The sequence below is a fragment of the Cervus elaphus genome, chromosome 5 (assembly GCF_910594005.1).
Source record: "Cervus elaphus chromosome 5, mCerEla1.1, whole genome shotgun sequence".
NCBI lineage: Eukaryota > Metazoa > Chordata > Mammalia > Artiodactyla > Cervidae > Cervus > Cervus elaphus.
The window spans coordinates 66253718-66278669 of record NC_057819.1 but is presented as its reverse complement, the minus strand read 5'-3'; the positions used below and the strand labels follow the sequence as shown (position 1 = coordinate 66278669).

Genomic DNA, 24952 nt, shown 5'->3' with positions numbered 1-24952 from the left:
CTATGTTCTCCTCTAGGAGTTTTATAGTTTCTGGTCTTACATTTAGATCTTTAATCCATTTTGAGTTTATTTTTGTGTATGGTGTTAGAAAGTGTTCTAGTTTAATCAAGCATAGACTTTTCTAAGAAAGTAAGTTTGAAGCTAATCAATAACAGAAATATTGAGTGTTTTTGTGGACCAGCAAATCAGTATGAACCCCAGTTTTAACATGACTGCACATGTGGGTGTGCTAATACTTGGTTGCATTCCTATTTTATAAGTATTCCAGTAAAAAATGCTTCTGCTCTTCTTTGTTATCGTCAGATTGCATCTGGAACCTGGTGTTCCCAGATCAATGTGGAGAATGTTCAGGTGAAAGGAACTGCAAGTGAAATGACATCCACTCATGTCAGATAAGAAAATGGAGATGCTGTGCCTGGCACAGGTCTGATGGGATATTTAGCTTTGGTTATTGATGATGTGTTTGCCAAGGAGGAACAAGACAAATTCACTAAATCTCTAACGAACATCGGAAAGAGAAATTGGAGTTATAATAGGGCAGATTTGACTTAAAAAAAAAGAAAGAAGTTGAATGGGTGTCAGTTTTTTTAATGCCTGGAAAACAAACATTTCTGATATTTTTGCCAGCTTCTCATAAACTGGCAAAATTGCAGTAGTCAGGCCTTCATCTAATCAATGCTTAAAGCCAGTTGTGTTGTGATAGACTCCATACGGTTCAGCCACATTTATTTATATGTAAATGCATCTAACATTTTATGTGTGTGTTTCTCTTTTTGTTAAATACAACTAATATTTTCATTTCTTAAACTGGTTATGCTAGACCTCATTTTGTCTTTGCACACTAACACACCAATAGATGGTATTGGCAATAAAAAATGATTGGTTTTCTCAGCATTACTGGATCTCTCCTCAACCTAACCATTTACATCTTCTTTTCTCACAAGCACTCTGTGTATAAGCCTAAATTATCCTCATGCTTCTGTCAGGTTGGTTTATTTTTCTTCCTTGATTCTTGCCTCATTGCAACAAAGATTTGGAATGACAGTCTAAAGAGTTTAAAACAACAGACAAGTTATAGTTCAGTTCACCTCAAGCAGATAGACCTTTCATTAGACAGACATTCTCAAGATATGGGAGCAGGCCAACCTCAAAGGAGTCTTCTTTTTCCCTGCTACTGCTAAGTCACTTCAGTCGTGTCTGACTCTGTGCGACCCCATCCCTGGTATTCTCCAGGCAATAACACTGGAGGGGGTTGCCATTTCCTTCTCCAATGCATAAAAGTGAAAAGTGAAAGTGAAGTCGCTCAGTCATGTCTGACTCTTCGCGACCCCATGGACTGCAGCCCACCAGGCTCCTCCGTCCATGGGATTTTCCAGGCAAGAGTACTGGAGTGGGGTGCCATTGCCTTCTCCGCTAGCTACCCCTTTTTTATACACCATATGTCCTCGTTTTGGTTATGCTTTGTGCAAAATAGGGCTTGTACCCACTACCAGTCAATGAAAGGGAATGCAAATGGACATACACTCAAAGCGAATTGACAATTGCAAGTTATGTAACAGCAGGCTGTGTTGTTTCTATCTTCCCATAATTCAGTCTATTGTTACAATCAGATGTAGAATATTTGTGAACTCTTAATGGGCCCCTAGTTGCCTATGGTTACTTGGAAAAGCCCCTGTGGTAAGTTTGTATTCACTGTGTGTCTAGGGCATATGTGCAGGAGTTAGAAAAGTCTCTGTGGTTAATTTTGTAACATATCTGTGAGCGCTCTTGGGTATGTCTGAGATGGGTTTGAGAGATAAGCTTGCATCCCTTTCAGCCAGGCAACCCCTTATTGCTCATGCCTAACTTCCTACCTAACAGTTTTAATGTTTCTTGAAGGTTTCTTACCCACAGCCATTAATATTTTATTCTCTCACTAACAAAGAAAATGGAGTTCCCTGAAAAAGAGCTGCCCTCTGGTCTTGCTATGGCAGATACCCCAGAAGATAAGACTTCAGCTTCATCTGTGGCTTTAAGGTCTGGTGCCTGGGCAGATGGTAATTACCCAACAACCTGGCATTAGCCTAGACTACACTGGGTTGTGAAATGTACTCTGCTTGGCCCTCCTCCCAGGCTGCTGATAAAGGCAACAGTTTATGTTTTTTCCTGCTTAACTGATATATTTCCAAGATGAGTTAAAGTTTAAGCCCGCGGAAATATTGCTTACTTGGTGGAATCTGGACCATCATTTTGCAAATATTCTCAAGTTCTTTGATTGGAAAGTGGATGTATTAGGGTTCTCCAGAGAAATGGAGCCAATAGGACATATATAAATATGAAGATGTGTATATGTGTGTGTGCATATATATATATATGTATATATATGCATATATATATATATATATTTATTGAAGGAATTTATTGAAGGAATTGGGCCTGTGATTATAGAGATTACAGAGATTAACAGGCCCCCAGATCTGCAGGTGAGTTGATAAACTCAAGACCCACAGAACCCATGGTGTAGTTCAAGGCTGTAGGCTGGCAGCCTCTAGACTCAGGAAGAGCCAAGATGTCTCAATTCAGTTCGAAAGGAAAGGAAAATAGCCACTGTGCTGAGCTGAAGGTAGTTAGGAAAGAGGGATCGCCTCTATTTGGGGGGGACCAGCCCTTTTGTTCTAGTCAGACCTTCATATGACTGGATAAGGCCCATGCACAGCAGGGAGGCCAATCTGCTTGACTCAGTCACACCCAAAAATACCCTCATAGAAATATACAGCATAATGTTTCAACGAATACTGAGCACACCGTGGCCCGCTCAAGTAGCAACCATCACAGTAGCATTAGCAGATCAGGTGTTAACATTGCTCGTACATATTTATTGCATGTTATCTGCCTTTTAATTCTCTCTTTCTCCTATCAGGGATTATTTACTTAGCATCAACTGTTAGTCATTTGGAATCCACCACACTTTTGCTGATGGTCTGTGCTCGAGATGGTGGTGGGCTCACATCTGTCACTAATGCTGAAGTCACCATACACATTCTCCAGACGACTCTGGCACCTGCTGAATTTGAAAGGCCTAAGTACACTTTCTCTGTTTATGAAGATGTGCCTGAAGACAGTCCTGTGGGAACAGTGAAAGCTAAAGAGTCCTTGAGTAAGTACTTAAGTCTTATGCTACATTGAAATCCATTATTGGAACATTTTCTGATCATAGCAAACCCCTTCTTTCAATAACACAAGAAATGACTTGTACACATGGATATCACCAGATGGTCAGTACTGAAATCATATTGATTATATTCTTTGGAACTGAATCTGGAGAAGTTCTATACAGGCAGTTAAAACAAGACCAGAAGCTGACTGTAGCTCAGATCATGAGCTCCTTATTGCAAAATCCAGACTTAAATTGAAGAAATTAGGGAAAACAACTAGGCTATTCAGGTGTGACCTAAATCATACCTAAATCAGGTATGAACTTATGATTATACAGTGGAAGGGACAAATAGATTCAAGGGATTAGATCTGATAGACAGAATGCCTGAAGAACTATGGATGGAGGTTTGTAACACTGTACAGGAGACAGTGACCAATACCATCCTCAAGAAAAAGAAATGCAAAAAGACAAAATGGTTGTCTGAGGAGGCCTTACAAATAGCTGAGAAAAGAAGTGAAGTGAAAGGGAAAGGAGGAAAGGAAAGGTATACCCATCTGAATGCAGAGTCCAAAGAATAGCAAAGAAAGATAAGAAAGCCTAAGTGAACAATGCAGAGAAATAGAGAAAAACAATAAAATGGGAAAGACTAGAGATCTCTTCAAGAAAATTAGGGATACCAAGGGAAACTTTCATGCAAAGATGGGCTCAATAAAGGACAGAAATGGTATGGATCTAACAGAAGCAGAAGCTACTAAGAAGAGGTGGCAAGAATACACAGAACAACTATTCAAAAAGATCTTAATGACCCAGATAACCACAATGGTGTGATCACTCACCTAAAGCCAGACATCCTGGAATGCGAAGTCAAGTGGGCCTTAGGAAACATCACTACGAACAAAGACAGTGGAGGTGACAGAATTCCAGTTGAGCTATTTCAAATCCTAAAAGATGGTGCTATGAAAGTGCTGCACACAATATGCCAGCAAATTGGGAAAACTCAGCAGTGGCCACAGGACTGGAAAAAATGTTAGTTTTCATTCCAATCTCAAAGAAAGGCAATACCAAAGAATGTTCAAACTACTGCACAATTGCACTCATTTCACATGCTAGCAAGGTAATGCTCGAAATCCTCCAAGCTAGGTTTCAACAGTACATGAACTGAGAATTTCCACATGTACAAGCTGGATTTAGAAAAGGCAGAGGAACCAGTGATCAAGTTGCCAATATTGTGGGATCATAGAAAAAGCAAGAGAATTCCAGAAAAACATCTACTACTTCTACATTGACTACACTAAAATCTTGACTGTATGGATCACAACAAACTGGAAAATTCTTAAACAGATAGAAAAATGACATCTTACCTGCCCCCTGAGAAATCTGTATGCAGGTCTAGAAGCAACAGTTAGAACCAGACATGGAACAATAGACTGGTTCAAAATTGGAAAAGGAGTATGTCAAAACTGTATATTGTCACCCTGCTTATTTAACTTCTATGCAGAGTACATCACGCGAAATGCTGGGATGGTTAAAGCATAAGCTGGAATCAAGATTGCTGGGGGAAATTTAATAAGCTCAGATATGCAGTTGATACCACCCTTGGCAGAAAGCAGAGAGGAACTAAAGAGCCTCTCCGTAAAGGTGAAAGAGGAGAGTGAAAAAGCTGATTTAAAACTAAACATTCAAAAAACGAAGATCATGGCATCTGGTCCCATCATGTCATGGCAAATAGATGGGGAAACAATGGAAACAGTGACAGATTTTATTTTCTTGGGCTCCAAAATCACTGTGAATGGTGACTACAGCCCTGAAATTAAAAGCCCCTTGCTCTTTGGAAGAAAAGCTGTGACAGCCCTAGACAGCATATTAGAAAGCAGAGACATTACTTTTCCGACAAAGATCTGTATAGTCAAAGCTATGGCTTTTCTAGTAGTCATATATGGATGTGAGAGTTAGACCATAAAGAATGCTAATCACCAAAGAATTGGTGCTTTTGATCTGTGGTGTTGGAGAAGGGCCTTGTGAATCCCTTGGACCACAAGGAGATCAAACCAGTCAATCCTAAAGGAAATCAATCCTGAATATTCATTGGAAGGACTGATTTGTATCTGAAGTTCCAATACTTTGGCCACCTGGTGCGAAGAGCAAACTCATTGGAAAAGACCCTGATGCTGGGAAAGACTGAAGGCAGGAGAAGTGGACAACAGAGGATAAGCTGAATGACATCACTGACTCAATGGACATGAGTTTGAGCAAACTCCGAGAGATGGTGAAGGACAGGGAAGCCTGGTATGGTGCAGTCCATGGAGTAGCAAAGAATCCGACACAACAATGCAGTGTTGAATAAATCTTTCCTTTTCTCCATGAAAGAATTGAGACCATACAGCCTATGGCTTGCTCTTTGTTCTTTCAACATTATTTTTATCCTACTTTTTTAAATCACAAAAGTAATGGGTACTTTTAACCCACTGCTCATTTCACAGACACACAGACTTCAAAAAATTTTATGAAAACACATCCAACTGTATTTGCTGTTCTACAACAACCTTCCCCTCATCCCCCTACTTCCCCAGTTTGTGTATTAGGGCCGGTTTTCCAAGTAACTGGACATCATTCCATCTCATTTTAAAAAGTTGCCTAGTATTTCAACTTATAAGTATAAAGTATGTTTTATTTAAACATTTTCTTTTTTCTATCAATTTGAATGATTTACAGTTATTTTTGCTAGTCCAAATAACACTTGAGCAAATATCTTTATGTGACTTGTAGAGGTTTCTCTGCAAGAAGAATTCCTAGAAGTGAATTACTTGTTCAAGGATTTTATCCTGCTCCCTAGTGAAAGTGAAAGTGTTAGTCGTTCAGTCCTGTCTGACTCTTTGAGACCCCTTGGACTGTAGCCCACCAGGCTCCTCTGTCCATGGAATTTTCCAGGTAAGAATACTGGAGTGGATTTCCATTCCCTGCTCCAGGGGATCTTCCCGACTCAGGAATTGAACCCAGGTCTCCCGCATTGTAGATGGATTCTTTACTGTCTGAGGCACCAGGGAAGCCCATCCTGCTCCCTAACCGTAAACCTAATCCATCTCCTCTTCTTTCCTTAACTTTTGGGGATGGTATTCACCTTTTGTCAATAGCTATTATAGAGAAGGGGCTTCCCTAGTGGCTCGATTGGTAAAGAATCCGTCTGCAATGTAGGAGTCTTCCTCCATACAAGAGACCTGGGTTAGATTCCTGGGTGGGGAGTATCCCTTGGAGTAAGAAATACTTGACTTTGCTTCCTCAAATATAGGCGTCCACATTATTTTCTGAATATCTTTCTCTTTTACTTAATTCAAGAAGAGGGAAGGAAGGTGGTGCAACCCGTGGGACAGTACTTTTGTCTACTAATACTTGAGAAACCATGTGTTCACTTGCAACAGGCTTTGGAGAGCCGATGAAGACGTGAGACATTGCGCAGTATTCTCCACGTATGTGATACACGTTAGCGTTTTCAGTTCTTAGCGTTTCTAGTAGGTACATTCTTTTAGCCGAAAGAGATTGCCTTCTCTTTGAATTTCGTCATTTCTTTTTTTCTTTTTCTTTTCAGATTCCTCAGAGCCAGTTTTTTATCGGATCTCCTCTGGCAACCTGGACGGCACGTTCTCCATTCACCCGTGGCTGGGCACCATTCGAACGCAGAAGCCTCTGGATCACGAGGCGCAGCCGGTGGCTGTGCTCACCGTCCAGGCACAGCTCGGCAGCTCCCCCGCCTGCGGCAGCACCGAGGTCAACATCACCGTCGTCGACGTCAATGACCACGCCCCGGTGTTTCCCAGAGCGTCTGATGAAGTCACAGTGTCTCGGAGCACGCTGCCCGGCACCGCCTTGTACCGCGCGCGCGCGGAAGACAGAGACAGCGGGCAGAACGGGCGCGTGCGCTATGCCATCGCGCGCCAGAGCCCAAGCGTCTTCTCGGTGGACGCAGGTCTCGGCGTGGTGTACCTCAGCCGCAGCCTGCCCGGCGCTCAGCCCCGGGAGTGCACGCTGACCCTGCTGGCCCAGGACCTCGGCGCTCCTCCCCGGGCGTCCCTGATGGCGCTGACAGTCATTATCGCGCCACAGGAGCGAAGCCCTTCTTTGGCGTTTGAGCATTTGGTCTATCAAGTGGAAGTGAGTGAGGCGCTCTCGCCAATGACCGCAGTCCTGCGCATCCGGGCCTGGCCACTGGGCCCGCAGGGGGCTCCCCCGCAGCTCGTGTACTGGTTGGAGCCCAGCACTGATTCCGCTGCGTTTGGCGTCCATCCTTTCACAGGTTGGATTTATTTGCGGCGACAGCTTGACTATGAATCCACACAAATGTATAATTTTAGAGTGTTTGCCTGGATCCCAGAGGACAAATTGTCACAAAATGTGAGCACTTCAGTAACTGTTCATGTCCTGGATGAGAATGACAATTCCCCTACCTTCTCGCATGATGTATTGTTTTTGAAAGTCCAGGAGAGTCCTGTTCCCCAAGGGGTAATAGGCAAAATCACAGCAATTGACAGAGACTCCGGAAAGAATGGACAGCTGTCGTATTTCCTTTTGTCCGATGGAAAGTTCTTCAAGATAAATCCTAATACAGGTAGCATTTTGTAGCTTGCACTTATTCCTTTAAAATTGGAATTGACAAAACCCAAATCTAAGTTATAACACTAGCGCAAATATATAGTTAAATTGCAGTTTTTAGTAAATACTTTACTTGATGACAGTATTGTGATTTTAAACTAAAGTCAAAATTGAATAGAATTTTTCCTAGAATGGTCCATACTTCCCTTGCCTCACACCTACATACTGTCTGTCCATACATGGTTCTTGTTTTGAATTAGAGCTACAATGAGAACTGGACTGGATAAACTCTTGTGTAAAGTCTAATCTCCCCCACCATATTTTTTCACTTGTAGATGTCTTTAAATTTTTCAAATAATATGTTATAAAACATAAATGTCACTGATGAAGAACTAGAAAATAATCCATTAGTTAAGATTTCAAAATTACTCATTTGATATATTTCCCCATTCTCATTTTTTTTCAAGTAACCATGGGGAATGGGTAAATATTTACACTAAGGTTTTTTTTTTCAAGTCTTAAGTATACAAATTTTATTATATTTAAAAATTTATATAAATTTACAAGGACTTTAATTCTTGCCTACAAATGAACTGTGTTTATACTGCAACCATGTAGCTGCAGAAACTGAGACCCACATAGCTCAGATAACATGCCCAAGGTCATGGGGCTAAAAAGAAGTGAGAAGGTTACCACTTCGTACATTTCCAAGAGGCACCATTCATGCTGTGGTCCTTGTACATGTTGCCCTTTGCTCTATGTATGTGTGTGTGTGTGAGTTGCTCAGTCTGTGACCCATGGACTAGTGGGACCCAATTTGAATTCAATTCTAATTACCTTCTAAGTGCCCACTGTGTGAGTTAGGAAAAGGTGCCCCTTCCTCCAGCAGATGGCGCCTTACCCCAGGACACGAGGCCTGCTGCATGGCAAGCTGCATCTCAGATCCCATTCCCTCCTGAGCGGGGCCCCCCAACAGGGCACAAGCGGCACTGCTGCTGAGGTGGTCCTGCTTCTCTTTACTTCCACGTGCTGAATAGTTCTCTTAGGTCTTCTGTTTCACTCAGCAATTTATTGTTTTGGAAATAAAATATACGTTTGGTCCCCCCATGATCTTCTCTCTCGCACAGTCAGCCCAATGCCCAAATTCAGAAGACCAGGTGTCCACTCCTAAAATTGCTACATGGCTAGAAGCAAGAAGCTTCATTTCAGGGCTGTCCTTACCTTGACGAGAAGAGAGAATTCCTGCCATGCTCCATGTCCTGCTCTGGGGGGTGAAGAGTTAAAGTGTATGAAGGGGCTTGGAAGGCTCCGTAGTCATAAACTTCCTATTCACCAGGGCTGGGGACAGTGTGGCAATGTGGGGTTGAGGGCATCCTCCAGAGTGTGGCCTGCATGTGTGCTCTCCACATCCAGGACTCCAGGCAGCCTCGGTAGTGGCCCTCTGCCCTGGAGCCCTGCATGGCGCCCTCATGCCCATCCTTGGCTGAGCCTCCCAGTCTTTTCCAGACAGCTGCCGCTTGTCAGTCAGAGTTGGTTCATCAAGTGAAAGTCTGCCATTCAGCATTTAGGGTGTTCTGAGAAGAATTATATTTTGCAACTTTAAAAAATGCAGATGTTGTCTTTGTCATTTTTGTTAGAATCAAAAAGTAAATACTTTATAAATATAGTTGACATAGTAAAGGGATATGTAAACACTGCATTTTAGCTTCACCAATTCAGCAACTTATCCAAATATGAATTTTTTTGTTCCTGATTTCACTTTTTGTTTTGTTTTTAACATTGTCATTTCATTTGGAGGATGAGGGCAAAAGTAAAATCTTAGAAATGGCAATGTTAGGTAATAGTTTCTTCATGATTATTTTCTCACAAATTGATATTTTCATAGATAGTGAGGAAATTAGTTCCTGGTGGAACTCTGCAGTGGGAGATGGCCCTTGGTAGTATGTGGAAGCATTTACAATTTTATGCCTGAGTCTGTGGGATGAAACACTAGGGAGATAGCTTAGAAGACAGTTTTGAGCAAGAATATGCAAAGTATGGTTTATAAAGCATGAAGTTATTTGGGAAGTTATTATGCTCACTATACATATTTTTTTGAGATAGTAATAACTCTATACATTCTTTAGTTCAAATGGTTCATAGTAGATAATTTGAAATACAAAGAATGACAAATTGAAGATGACAGAAGAAACTTCAGAAAATTCTTTCAACAGTGGAGCTAGATTACTAAAGAATGTGCTTTTGGAATTGTGCTTTGAGAGCTTTATATCTGATTTTCCTTTCTGGGCGTTGGTCTGGATGGGGTTCTTAATGCCAAAATTCTGGTGTCAGTGGCGTCTTCTCTCATGCTGCTCTGCGTTCCTCAGGTGAACTTATCAGCTGGGTGGCCCTGGATCACGAGCAGCGGGCACACCATCAGGTGACCGTCCTCGTGAGCGACCACGGTTCCCCTCCGCGCAATGCCACCACACTGGTGCATATCTCAGTTACCGACATCAATGACAACAGGCCATATTTCCCACAGTGCCTGGATGGGAAGGAATTGTCCATCAAGGTATGTGGAAAGGAGCCCTGCAACATTTGTATTATTTTTGGTCACTGGTTTTGAGCACCATCTTGTGGTAAAAAGCATGAACTTACCCAGTCAGTCTTGGTGCGGAAATGCCTACATTTCTAGATTTAGAATTGTCCACATGTCATAGAAACCTACAATTATTTTTTAATTAATTAATTTATTTTAATTGGAGGCTAATTACTTTACAGTGTTGTAGTGGGTTTTGCCATACATTGATATGAATCAGCCATGGGTGTACATGTGTTCCCCATCCTGAACCCCCCTCCCACCTCCCTCCTCATCCCATCCCTCAGGGTCATCCCAGTGCACCAGCCCTGAGCACCCTGCCTCATGCATCGAACCTGAACTGGTGATCTGCTTCACACATGATCATACACAAAAACTCAGTAAACTCAAAATGGATTAAAGATCTAAATGTGAAACCTACAATTATTAAAAAAAAAAAAAAAAAGAAAAGGTATACCTATAGCTGATTCATGGCAGAAACCAACACAGTACTGTAAAGCAATTGTCCCCCAATTAAAAAATTAATGCATTTAAAAAAGAAAATGAACAAAGGGACGGGGAAAGTCCCGAGAAGAGCTCGCAGGCTGCGGACCGGCCCAGCCCCGCCGGAGGCAGGAGGCAGGGGGGAGGGGAAGGTCGCGGTGAGACACAGGGCGCAGGCACCCGACCGGCGCGGGCGGGGACTGGGGCTGGGGACGCGGAGGGCGGAAGGCGCGCGCACCCGACTGGCGCCAGCGGAAACAGACTGGGTCCGCGGAAGGGAGTGAGTGTGCCACACCTGGGGATAGCGCGCCCATCAAGCCCCTGGCTGCCTGGACTGCTCTGACGGGGAAGGCACAGAGAGCAGGCGCAGCTTTTCCTTCCGCGCTTTTGTGTAACACCCAAGGGCTGGAACCTCGCGCAGCGCGGGGCGCGCTCCACATAGAACAGCCGGGAGCCTGAGCAGCGCAGACGGAGAAAGCAGCGTCAGCCCCGCCCGGCAGCGCCAGCCCACCCCCGCAGGACCAGCCCCTCCCCGCAGCGCCAGCCCATCCCCGCAGCGTCAGCCCCTCCCAGCAGCGCAACGGAACTAGCTACCTGAATAAGAGTCCACCTCTGCCCGCTTGTGTCAGGGCGGAGATGAGGCTCTGAAGAGACCGGCAAACAGAAGCCAAATAAACAAAGGGAACCGCTTCAGAAGGGACTGGTGCAACAGATTAAAATCCCTGTAGAAAACACCGACTTCACCGGAAGGGCCCTGTAGATATCGAGAAGTGCAAGCTGGAACGAGGAGCTATCTGAAACTGAGCCGAACCCACGCTGACCGCAACAGCTCCAGAGAAATTCCTAGACATGTTTTTACTTTTTTTTTTTTTCTAAGTAAGGAAAAAAAAAAATTTTTTTTCTTTTTATATTTTTTCTTTTTTATTTTTTCTCTTTTATTTTCCTTTAAAATTCCCTATTACTCCCCCATTACTCCTTAACTTTCATTATCATAGATTTTTACGATTTTTTTAATTAGGGGGGGGAAAAAATTTTTTTTTTCTTTTTTTTTTTTTCTTTTTTTTTCTTTTTCTTTTTTTTTCTTTTTTCTTCTTTTTTTTTCTTTCCGTTTTCTCTTCTATTTTCTATTTTTCTTTTTCTCTTATTTCTTTTAAAGTCCTCTAGTACTCCTCTACTACTCTTCATTTTCATCTTCACTACACTATAACCTTACAAAAAAAAAAAAAGAAGAGAAGCCCTATCTTTAAACCGAAGATTATTCTCTCCCAATCTTGACTCTCTGTTTTCTACCTCAGAACACCTCTATTTCCTCCTTTCCCCTTCTCTTCCCAATCCAATTCTGTGAATCCTTGTAGGTGTCTGAGATAGGAGAACACTCTGGGAACAGACAGCTGCATAGATCTGTCTCTCTCCTCTTGAGTCCCCCTTTTTCTCCTCCTACTCATCTCTATCTCCCTCCTCCCTTTTCTCCTGTTCATGTAACTCTGTGAACCTCTCTGGGTGTCCCTAACAGGGGAGAATCTTTTCGCCATTAACCTAAAAGTTTAATTATCAGTGCTGTATAGTTGGAGAAGTCCTGAGACTACAGGAAGAATAAAACTGAAGTCCAGAGGCAGGAAACTTAAGCCCAAAACCTGAGAACACCAGAAAACTCCTGACTACATGGAACTTTAAGTAATAAGTGACCGTCCAAAAGCCTCCATACCTACACTGAAACCAACCACCACCCAAGAGCCAATAAGTTATAGAGCAAGACATACCACGCAAATTCTCCAGCAACATAGCCCTGAATGTCACCATACAGGCTGCCCAAGGTCACACCTAACACATAGACCCATCTCAAAACTCATTACTGGGCACTCCATTGCTCTCCAAAGAGAAGAAATCAAGTTCCACGCACCAGTACACTGACGCAAGCTTCCCTAACCAGGAAACCTTGACAAGCCAATCGTCCAACCCCACCCACTGGGTAAAACCTCCACAATAAAAAGGAACCACAGACCTCCAGAATACAGAAAGTCCACTCCAGACACAGCAATCTAAACAAGATGAAAAGGCAAAGAAATACCCAACAGGTAAAGGAACATGAAAAATGCCCACCAAGTCAAACAAAAGAGGAGGAGATAGGGAATCTACCTGAAAAAGAATTTAGAATAATGATAATAAAAATGATCCAAAATCTTGAAAACAAAATGGAGTTACAGATAAACAGCCTGGAAACAAAGATTGAAAAGATACAAGAATTGTTTAATAAAGACCTAGAAGAAATAAAACAGAGTCCATTAAAAATGAATAATGCAATGAATGAGATCAAAAACACTTTGGAGGGAACCAAGAGTAGGATAACGGAGGCAGAAGATAGGATAAGTGAGGTAGAAGATAAAATGGTGGAAATAAATGAAGCAGAGAGGAAAAAAGAAAAAAGGATCAAAAGAAATGAGGACAGCCTCAGGGACCTCTGGGACAATGTCAAACGGCCCAACATTCGAATCATAGGAGTCCCAGAAGAAGAAGACAAAAAGAAAGGCCATGAGAAAATACTCGAGGAGATAATAGCTGAAAACTTCCCTAAAATGGGGAAGGAAATAGCCACCCAAGTCCAAGAAACCCAGAGAGTGCCAAACAGGATAAACCCAAGGTGAAACACCCCAAGACACATATTAATCAAATTAACAAAGATCAAACACAAAGAACAAATATTAAAAGCAACAAGGGAAAAACAACAAATAACACACAAAGGGATTCCCATAAGGATAACAGCTGATCTATCAATAGAAACCCTCCAGGCCAGAAGGGAATGGCAGGACATACTGAAAGTAATGAAAGAGAATAACCTACAACCTAGATTACTGTACCCAGCAAGGATCTCATTCAGATATGAAGGAGAATTCAAAAGCTTTACAGATAAGCAAAAGCTGAGAGAATTCAGCACCACCAAACCAGCTCTTCAACAAATGCTAAAGGATCTTCTCTAGACAGGAAATGCAGAAAGGTTGTATAAACGTGAACCCAAAACAACAAAGTAAATGGCAACGGGACCACACCTATCAATAATTACCCTAAATGTAAATGGGTTGAATGCCCCAACCAAAAGACAAAGATTGGCTGAATGGATACAAAAACAAGACCCCTATATATGCTGTCTACAAGAGACCCACCTCAAAACAAGAGACACATACAGACTGAAAGTGAAGGGCTGGAAAAAAATATTTCATGCAAATGGAGACCAAAAGAAAGCAGGAGTCGCAATACTCATATCAGATAAAATAGACTTTCAAATAAAGGATGTGAAAAGAGACAAAGAAGGACACTACATAATGATCAAAGGATCAATCCAAGAAGAAGATATAACAATTATAAATATATATACACCCAACATAGGAGCACCGCAATATGTACGGCAAACACTAACGAGTATGAAAGAGGAAATTAATAGTAACACAATAATAGTGGGAGACTTTAATACCCCACTCACAACTATGGATAGATCAACTAAACAGAAAATTAACAAGGAAACACAAACCTTAAATGACACAATGGACCAGCTAGACCTAATTGATATCTATAGGACATTTCACCCCAAAACAATCAACTTCAGCTTTTTCTCAAGTGCACACGGAACCTTCTCCAGAATAGATCACATCCTGGGCCATAAATCTAGTCTTGGAAAATTCAAAAAAATTGAAATCATTCCAGTCATCTTTTCTGACCACAGTGCAGTAAGATTAGATCTCAATTACAGGGAAAAAAGTTGTTAAAAATTCAAACACATGGAGGCTAAATGACACGCTTCTGAATAACCAACAAATCATAGAAGAAATCAAAAAAGAAATCAAAATATGTATAGAAATGAATGAAAATGAAAACACAACAACCCAAAACCTATGGGACACTGTAAAAGCAGTGCTAAGGGGAAGGTTCATAGCATTTACAGGCTTACATCAAGAAACAAGAAAAAAGCCAAATAAATAACCTAACTCTACACCTAAAGCAATTAGAGAAGGAAGAAATGAAGAACCCCAGGGTTAGCAGAAGGAAAGAAATCTTAAAAATTAAGGCAGAAATAAATGCAATAGAAACTAGAGAGACCATAGCAAAAATCAACAAAGCTAAAAGCTGGTTTTTTGAAAAAATAAACAAAATTGACAAACCATTAGCAAGACTCATTAAGAAACAGAGAAGAACCAAATTAACAAAATTAGAAATGAAAATGGAGAGATCACAACAGACAACACTGAAATCCAAAGGATCATAAGAGACTACTACCAGCAGCTCTATGCCAATAAAATGGACAACTTGGATGAAATGGACAAATTCTTAGAAAAGTATTATAACTTTCCAAAACTGAACCAGGAAGAAATAGAAGATCTTAACAGACCCATCACAAGCAAGGAAATCGAAACTCTAATCAAAAATCTTCCAGCAAACAAAAGCCCAGGACCAGATGGCTTCACAGCTGAATTCTACCAAAAATTTAGAGAAGAGCTAACACCTACCTTACTCAAACTCTTCCAGAAAATTGCAGATGAAGGTAAACTTCCAAACTCATTCTATGAGGCCACCATCACCCTAATTCCAAAACCAGACAAAGATGCCACAAAAAAAGAAAACTACAGGCCAATATCACTGATGAACATAGATGCAAAAATCCTTAACAAAATTCTAGCAAACAGAATCCAACAACATATTAAAAAAATCATACACCACGACCAAGTGGGCTTTATCCCAGGAATGCAAGGATTCTTCAATATCCGCAAATCAATCAATGTAATACACCACATTAACAAATTGAAAGATAAAAAACATATGATTATCTCAATAGATGCAGAGAAAGCCTTTGACAAAATTCAACACCCATTCATGATTAAAACTCTCCAAAAAGCAGGAATAGAAGGAACATACCTCAACATAATGAAAGCTATATATGACAAACCCACAGCAAGCATCACCCTCAATGGTGAAAAATTGAAAGCATTTCCCCTGAAATCAGGAACAAGACAAGGGTGCCCACTCTCACCACTACTGTTCAACATAGTGTTAGAAGTTTTGGCCACAGCAATCAGAGCAGAAAAAGAAGTAAAAGGAATCCAGATAGGAAAAGAAGAAGTGAAACTCTCACTGTTTGCAGATGACATGATCCTCTACATAGAAAACCCTAAAGACTCTACCAGAAAATTACTAGAACTAATCAATGAATATAGTAAAGTTGCAGGATATAAAATTAACACACAGAAATCCCTTGCATTCCTATATACTAACAATGAAAAAACAGAAAGAGAAATTAAGGAAACAATACCATTCACCATTGCAACAAAAAGAATAAAATACTTAGGAGTATATCTACCTAAAGAAACAAAAGACCTATACATAGAAAACTATAAAACACTGATGAAAGAAATCAAAGAGGACACAAACAGATGGAGAAACATACCGTGTTCATGGATTGGAAGAATCAATATTGTCAAAATGGCTATTCTACCCAAAGCAATCTATAGATTCAATGCAATCCCTATCAAGCTACCAACGGTATTTTTCACAGAACTAGACCAAAGAATTTCACAATTTGTATGGAAATATAAAAAACCTCGAATAGCCAAAGTAATCTTGAGAAAGAAGAATGGAACTGGAGGAATCAACCTGCCTGACTTCAGACTCTACTACAAAGCCACAGTCATCAAGACAGTATGGTACTGGCACAAAGACAGAAATATAGATCAATGGAACAGAATAGAAAGCCCAGAGATAAATCCACGAACCTATGGACACCTTATCTTTGACAAAGGAGGCAAGGATATACAATGGAAAAAAGACAACCTCTTTAACAAGTGGTGCTGGGAAAACTGGTCAACCACTTGTAAAAGAATGAAACTAGAACACTTTCTAACACCATACACAAAAATAAACTCAAAATGGATTAAAGATCTAAATGTAAGACCAGAAACTATAAAACTCCTAGAGGAGAACATAGGCAAAACACTCTCCGACATAAATCACAGCAAGATCCTCTATGACCCACCTCCCAGAATATTGGAAATAAAAGCAAAACTAAACAAATGGGATCTAATGAAACTTAAAAGCTTTTGCACTACAAAGGAAACTATAAGTAAGGTGAAAAGACAGCCCTCAGATTGGGAGAAAATAATAGCAAATGAAGAAACAGACAAAGGATTAATCTCAAAAATATACAAGCAACTCCTGAAGCTCAATTCCAGAAAAATAAATGACCCAATCAAAAAATGGGCCAAAGAACTAAACAGACATTTCTCCAAAGAAGACATACAGATGGCTAACAAACACATGAAAAGGTGCTCAACATCACTCATTATTAGAGAAATGCAAATCAAAACCACAATGAGGTACCATTACACACCAGTCAGGATGGCTGCTATCCAAAAGTCTACAAGCAATAAATGCTGGAGAGGGTGTGGAGAAAAGGGAACCCTCTTACACTGTTGGTGGGAATGCAAACTAGTACAGCCACTATGGAAAACAGTGTGGAGATTCCTTAAAAAACTGGAAATAGAACTGCCATATGACCCAGCAATCCCACTTCTGGACATACACACTGAGGAAACCAGATCTGAAAGAGACACGTGCACCCCAATGTTCATTGCAGCACTGTTTATAATAGCCAGGACATGGAAGCAACCTAGATGCCCATCAGCAGATGAATGGATAAGGAAATTGTGGTACATATACACCATGGAATATCACTCAGCCGTCAAAAAGAATTCATTTGAATCAGTCCTAATGAGATGGATGAAACTGGAGCCCATTATACAGAGTGAAGTAAGCCAGAAAGATAAAGAACATTACAGCATACTAACACATATATATGGAATTTAGAAAGATGGTAACGAAAACCCTATATGCAAAACAGAAAAAGAGACACAGAAGCACAGAACAGACTTTTGAACTCTGTGGGAGAAGGTGAGGGTGGGATGTTTCAAAAGAACAGCATGTATACTATCTATGGTGAAACAGATCACCAGCCCAGGTGGGATGCATGAGACAAGTGCTCGGGCCTGGTGCACTGGGAAGACCCAGAGGAATCGGGTGGAGAGGGAGGTGGGAGGGGGGATCGGGATGGGGAATAAGTGTAAATCAATGGCTGATTCATATCAATGTATGACAAAACCCACTGAAATGTTGTGAAGTAATTAGTCTCCAACTAATAAAAAAATTAAAAAAAAAATAAATAAAATAAAAAAGAAAATGCTTATATGTTTTACTTAGGATCACACATCCAGTTGTTTTATGATAATGTGGTTCTGTCTGTTGTATGCAAATATAACAGTACTTCATTATCAGTAGTGCTCAGATGTGGATTTTTTTTTTTCAGTAATATTCATGCCTTTCTCTGTTTAGAGCTCAACTGAAAAACATCTTTGAGCCGGTTAGTTGAAGACAGAACAATCTGTACTTTAAAGTGAAGGGTGCATGTGGGCTCAGATGCTTGGTCGTGTCCAACTCTTTGCGATCGACATGCACTCAAAGATTGTAACATTTGATCTTTGCAGGCAAATGCAAAAACTTCTAGTTATATTTTTTTGGTCTTATGTTTTTCATTTCCATGTTTTTGTATGTTTTATAATGTACATAATAAATTAGCATGTTAGTTCATGTAGATAATTGATAAATGTATCTTGAAGGTACTCATACTTCTTTTAAAATGAATGGGTTATATAAATAAAAAGTTTGGAAGCTATTGCTCTAAAATAATTGAACATTCAAATTAAGCTCAGATATGCATGTTGAAAAACACAAAAAAGGTATTGAGGAAGTTAATAACTTTAAACTCATCTTGCAAAATCACATTTAAAGAAAATTCTGCCAACATGGAGCATTATGATACCATCCTTATGCTTTTATATTATTTCATTTTATGCATGACATGGGTACAGTGTGCTCAGTTGCTTTAGTCATGTCTGACTCTTTACGATCCTGTGGATCGTAGCCTGCCAGTTCCTCTGTCCATGGGATTTTCCAGGCAAGAATACTGGAGTGGGTTGCCATGCCTTCTATCAAGGAGGTCTTCTTGACCCAGGGACTGAACCCGCATCTCCTGCATCTGTGTTGCAGGAGGATTCTTTACCTGCTGAGCCATCAGGGAAGCCCTGAGTATGACATTTCACGGCTTAATTAGGCAATAGAACATAAACTTGGAGTTCAGTTCCATGTGTGTATTTCAGTATTCCAGGAAAGTTTCTGTTATCTTTAGCATGTTTTGAACCTTTAAAAATGCCTTAAGAAGGTGATGAATAAGAAGCTAGAATTCTTTTTGTTGTTGTTTAGTTGCTCAGTTGTATCTGACTCTTAGCAACCCCATGGACTGCAGCGTGCCAGGCTTCTCTGTCCTTCACCATCTCCCGGAGCTTGCTCAAACACATGTCCACTGAGTCAGTGATGCCATCCTACCATCTTGTCCTCTGTCGTCCCCTTCTCCTCCTGCCTTCAGTCTTTCCCAGCATCAGGGTCTTTTCTAATGAGTCAGCTCTTCATATCAGATGGCCAAAGTATTGGACTTCAGCTTCAGCATCAGTCCTTCCAATGAATATTCAGGCCTGATTTCCTTTAGGATGGACTGGTTGGATCTCCTTGCAGTCCAAGGGACTCTCAAGAGTCTTCTCCAACACCACAGTTCAAAAACATCAGTTCTTCAGCCCTCAGCCGTCTTTATGGTCCAATTTCCACATCCATACATGACTACTGAAAAAGCCATATCTTTGACTATATGGATCTTTGTTGGCAAAGCAGTGTCTCTGCTTTTTAATATGCTGTCTAGGTTGGTCATAGCTTTTCTTTCAAGGAGCAAGCATTTTTAATTTCATGGCTGCAGTTACCATCTGCAGTGATTTTGGAGCCCAAGAAAATAAAGTCTGTCCCTGTTTCCATTGTTTTCCCATCTATTTGCCATGAAGTGTTGGGACCAGATGCCATGATCTTCATTTTTTTGAATGCTGAGTTTTAAGCCAGCTTTTTCACTCTCCTATTTCACCTCCATCAAGAGCCTCTTTAGTTCCTCTTCGTTTTCTGCTATAAGGGTGATGTCATTTCCATATCTGAGGTTATTGATATTTCTCCCTGCAATCTTAATTCCAGCTTGTGCTTCATCCAGCCCAGCATTTCGTATGATGTACTCTGCATATAAGTTAAATAAGCAGGGTGACAATATACAGCCTTGACGTACACCTTTACCAATTTTGAACCAGTCCATTGTTCCATGTTTGGTTCTAACTATTGCTTCTTGCATCAAAAATCTGAGATTTTTTAGTCAGTTGTATTTCCTTTTTTTCCTCTCAAAATTAGTTCAAATGCTGCAGATAATTTGTTCAAATTGAATGAAACATTTAAATGTATAATATGGATTCTTTTCATGGATTTACACTCATATAACCTTTATACGGTAGACATTTGAGTTACGTGTGGGTTTAAAAGTAGCTTAAAAAATAACAGTAGCATTGTGTTCTTTTGTTTCAAGTTTCATTAATATTTCTTATTTAAATTTCACCTACTAATTTGTCATTCATTTGTCTTAATGACAGGTTCTGGAAGGTCAGCCAGTAAATATGTTGGTTACAACTGTATTTGCAAAGGATCTTGATGAAGGAAACAATGCAGAAGTTACATATTCAGTATCTTCAGGTAAAAGTTACTATTCATAAAGGATTAAGAGCTTTTAGCATTTCCTCTGTTGTCTACCAAACATCTTCCTCCTTCTGAGAAAATAGTTAATGCTGAAAATAACACCAAATTGCACGCAAAATGATTTTCTTGTTTTTTAGAATCACCTTTTTAAAAAAGAATTTAAAAGTTTAATGTAAAATCATACATTTTTTTCATGTCCTAAAGAGAAATCAACCGATCATCCACTTTAAATGAATAATTTTCAATAATAGAAAAATGCAAATCAGCTTTCATTGAGGAAAGCACTATTAATAGCTAATGTATAAAAAATGATATTGAGTATAAAGACATAAAGACAGGGCTTTCCTGGTGGCTCAGATGGTAAAGAATCTGCCTGTAATACAGGAGACCCAGGTTCAATCCCTGAGTTGGGAAGATCCCCTAGAGAAGGGAATGGCTGCCCTCTCCAGTATTCGTGCCTAGAGAATTACATGGACCAAGGAACCTGGTAGGTTGTATAGTCCATGGGGTTGCAAAGAGTCAGACATGATTGAGTGACTAACACTTCCCCATAAAGACATATATACCATGAAGACATAAATACCAAGCACCTGTAAATCTCTATGAAAATTAAGTATTCTTAAGATCAGAGTAAATCATACTCAAAATATCACATATGTACACTCATGTATGTGTATGTGGGAATTTTACTGAGACAGGCTTATGTTTGTGTGTTTCTTTGAGAATGCACAGGCATTGCATTCCTGCGATTGGGTCCAGTGATTACCTCTAGTTGACACTGTGTCTTTATACCATTTTAAAAGGCATTTTTTGCTTTGTCACATTTGATACAAACATAGGGAAGCAAAAGACAACATTGCTCTTACCTGCAGATAATTTAATTGTCTGCATGGAAAACCCCAAATATGCTACAGGCAAACCATTGGAATCAATAGCATAAAAAAATTTCTGGGAGCAATGTCAATATACAAAAATCACTAGCATTTTAAAAACTAGCATTTTAATAACAAAGGTTTGATTCACTGTAACAAAGAAAATCATAGAGTGTAGGGTCTGGCTTGCTTCGAAGATCATGATGTGTAGGCTTCACGGTTCTTCACTTGCTGGGGCTTCTCTGGGATGGGAATATTGTCCTATTCTCTTTAAAGGGGAGCCCACAAATTAAATGTTTCCCTTTCTTCCAAATCAAAATCATCTTGATGAAAAGCGTATGGAGGAAAATTTCAGTGAAAGATATTCAAGACCTTTGTATAGAAAATTACAAAATATTGGTGAAAGACCTGAAAGCAGAAAGAAATGAAAATGCAAATCATGTTCATGCTTCGTAAGGTGATAGAATGCATTGTTCAGGGACAATGAACCTGCTGCAGAGAGACAGACAGATACACACACACACACACACACACACAAGTTAAGCTATAATCCTTCCATGATGCCATTATTTGGAAAGAAATACAACGATGCTAGAAACTGTCCATGAATATACGGACTAGAGAGATACATCTCCACTTTAAGACAGAGACTGTCTACAGGGAAGAAAAAGGGAAATGAAATTTGGAGGTATACACAGGTTTTCTGCTGTATTTATAGTTTGTCATTTCTTTAAAAATTCTGAAGAAATTTGGGACTTTACCATCCTGGAAGTGTTTCCATGGATGGTCATCATATAGTTCTGAAAGTTTGAAATGTGGATCTTTTTTTTAAAAATTAGTCTTTACTCTGATACTTGGGACATAGCAATATAAAAATATGGTGTTTTTAATGGCTGAGTAATATTCCATGGTGTATATGTACCACAGCTTCCTTATCCATTCATCTGCTGATGGGCACCAGTCCTAATGAGATGGATGAAGCTGGAGCCCATTATACAGAGTGAAGTAAGCCAGAAAGATAAAGAACATTACAGCATACTAACACATATATATGGAATTTAGAAAGGTGATAACGATAACCCTATATGCAAAACAGAAAAAGAGACACAGAAATACAGAACAGACTTTTGAACTTTGTGGGAGAAGGTGAGGGTGGGATATTTCAAAAGAACAGCATGTATACTACCTATGGTGAAACAGATCACCAGCCCAGGTGGGATGCATGAGACAAGTGCTCGGGCCTGGTGCACTGGGAAGACCCAGAGGAATCGGGTGGAGAGGGAGGTGGGAGGGGGGATCGGGATTGGGAATACATGTAAATCCATGGCTGATTCATATCAATGTATGACAAAACCCACTGGAAAAAAAAATAATTAAAAAAAAAAAAAGAATAAAAAAAAATATGGTGTTATCTATTATTATATATTATATATATAATATATATAGATATATATAATATAATAATATATATATTATATGTTATTCACACCCTTGCTTTAACTTCATCCAATTGCAAAATAGAGGCAACTACAAAATATAAAATAACAAGATAAAAATCAATATAGTGGGAACATATATATATTTGTTTACACATATATTTATATATACATATCTTTGTTTATATCCTATGAGGATGGAGTAAATGGATCAAAGCATAGATATCACAACCTGCAAATGTTACATAATTTCCTGCTCTGTACTCTGACTTTCTTAAGGGCAGGACTGCTTTTTTATTTGCCCTTATTTCCCCTATAACTGGTAAAGTGTCTGTTGTATCATAATGACTCGTTGACAGCTGAATAAAAGAATGAAAGAGAGCCATTACTGGCCCAAGACTCTGAGTTTTTTGGATTGTTTGAAGAATTAAGATTCTGTGAAAGAATACAAACCTATTATTTAACAAACTAGAAAAAAAACCTTACCATAATCAATATGAATTAGAAATATCAATATGAACTTGTGACATATTTTGGTGTGTTCATGTGTGTTCTCTGTCCACTGAAGATGGCCTAGAAAGAATGGGTGACCCAGAAGCAATGAGCAGAATACAGCCTCCCAATACTGTGTTCCATGGAAGAAACCAGGAGTCCTTGGAGAAATGACTGACTCTAGGTCTTGGACAGGAAATCTTCAAGATGAGTCTGTAGCATTTTGTTAAACCAGATACCAGGAGGCTGCTAAAGATGACTAGATCATATCAAAGACTTGGGAACCACCTTTGTGCATGCGTGCTCAGTTGCATCAGTCATGTCCGACTCTGTACAACCTCGTGGACTGTAGCCCATCAGGCTCCTCTGTCCATGGGATTCACCAGGCAACAATACTGGAGTGGGTTGCCATGCCCTTCTCCAGGGGATCTTCCCAACCCAGGTGTCGAACCCACGTCTCTTATGTCTCCTGCATTGGCAGGCAGATTCTTTACCACTAGCGCCACCTGGGAACCCTGGGAACCACCTTTAAGAAGATCCTAATGTTCAGAGATGAAGCAGTGTGAACATCAGTAGGGATAATAATGGCAACAGATTTACTCTTTCATGATATGTTTAAATTTATGTTTGCTGCGGCTGTTGCTTCAGTCGCTTCAGTCGTGTCTGATTCTGTGTGACCCCATAGATGGCAGCACACCAGGCTCCGCCCCCCCTGGGATTCTTCAGGCAAGAACACTGGAGTGGGTTGCCATTTCCTTCTCCAATGCATGAAAGTAAAAAGTGAAAGTGAAGTTGCTCAGTCGTGTCCAACTCTTCGTGACCCCATGGACTGCAGCCTACCAGGCTCCTCCGTCCATGGGATTTTCCAGGCAAGAGAGAGTACTGGAGTGGGGTGCCATTGCCTTCTCCGAAATTTATGTTTAATGACTCCTAAAACAGAAACTAAACAAACCTTTAATGATCCTAGTTGGAGTACTGAAGGATGTTAGTAAACAAATCCATTATTTTGAAGACGGTTAAATAAAATTTTACTATCAAACATTTATCCTGACTCTTCCTATAATGAGCTGCCCCAGTGGGTTACCAATAAACAGATAAGAAGACGATTCTCTTGAGTAATACATTCCAGTCAATAAATGAAGATGGGATCTTAGGCTTAGAATGTTATACTTTGCAACATTTAGTGAGTCATTAATGGATCTAGGCTGTGTGCCAACTGGTGCCCACATCACGAAAAGAGACAATCAAACGTGTGCCTCTGAAGGAAAACACAACACAGCGCTTAAGAAGCAGTCTTCCCCTTAAAATGAACCCGAATCTGATTAATTATCTACATCTACCTCCTAAGTTAAGGAAAACATAGAGGACAGAAGAACATATTAAGCTACATGTTGGAGACAAGCAACAGGCAAATATAGACCATGGGAAGCTTCAGGATACATAGTCAATTCTTCAGCAGATGAGTTGCAAAATAAATAAATAGATAAATGGATGACAGGAATGCATAGACTGAAGAGATATGCATATATGGAGTTTATGTTAAACCTAATTTGAATTGACTAAAAAATATTTGAGACAGTTGGAAATTTTAAAAATAACTAGAAATTTGATAATATGAAGGAATTATTACTAATTTTAAAAAATATAATACTATGATTATATGTTTCCTTATTTTTTAGAGATGTGTGTTGAAAAATATGCAGAAGAAATGATATGATTT

The 24952-nt window shown here is 40.0% G+C and overlaps 1 protein-coding gene across 2 annotated transcripts in view; it reads left to right on the top strand.

Annotated features, from left to right (window-relative positions):
• The window catches only part of DCHS2 (dachsous cadherin-related 2), a 331336-nt gene that overhangs the window by 173619 nt on the left and 132765 nt on the right, over positions 1 to 24952 (top strand). For both annotated transcript variants that reach the window (XM_043902663.1, XM_043902662.1), the window contains 4 exons: positions 2900 to 3136; positions 6720 to 7736; positions 10087 to 10274; positions 20330 to 20429. In XM_043902663.1, the coding sequence (XP_043758598.1) occupies positions 2900 to 3136; positions 6720 to 7736; positions 10087 to 10274; positions 20330 to 20429 (1542 nt within the window). The remainder of the gene's footprint in view (positions 1 to 2899; positions 3137 to 6719; positions 7737 to 10086; positions 10275 to 20329; positions 20430 to 24952) is intronic.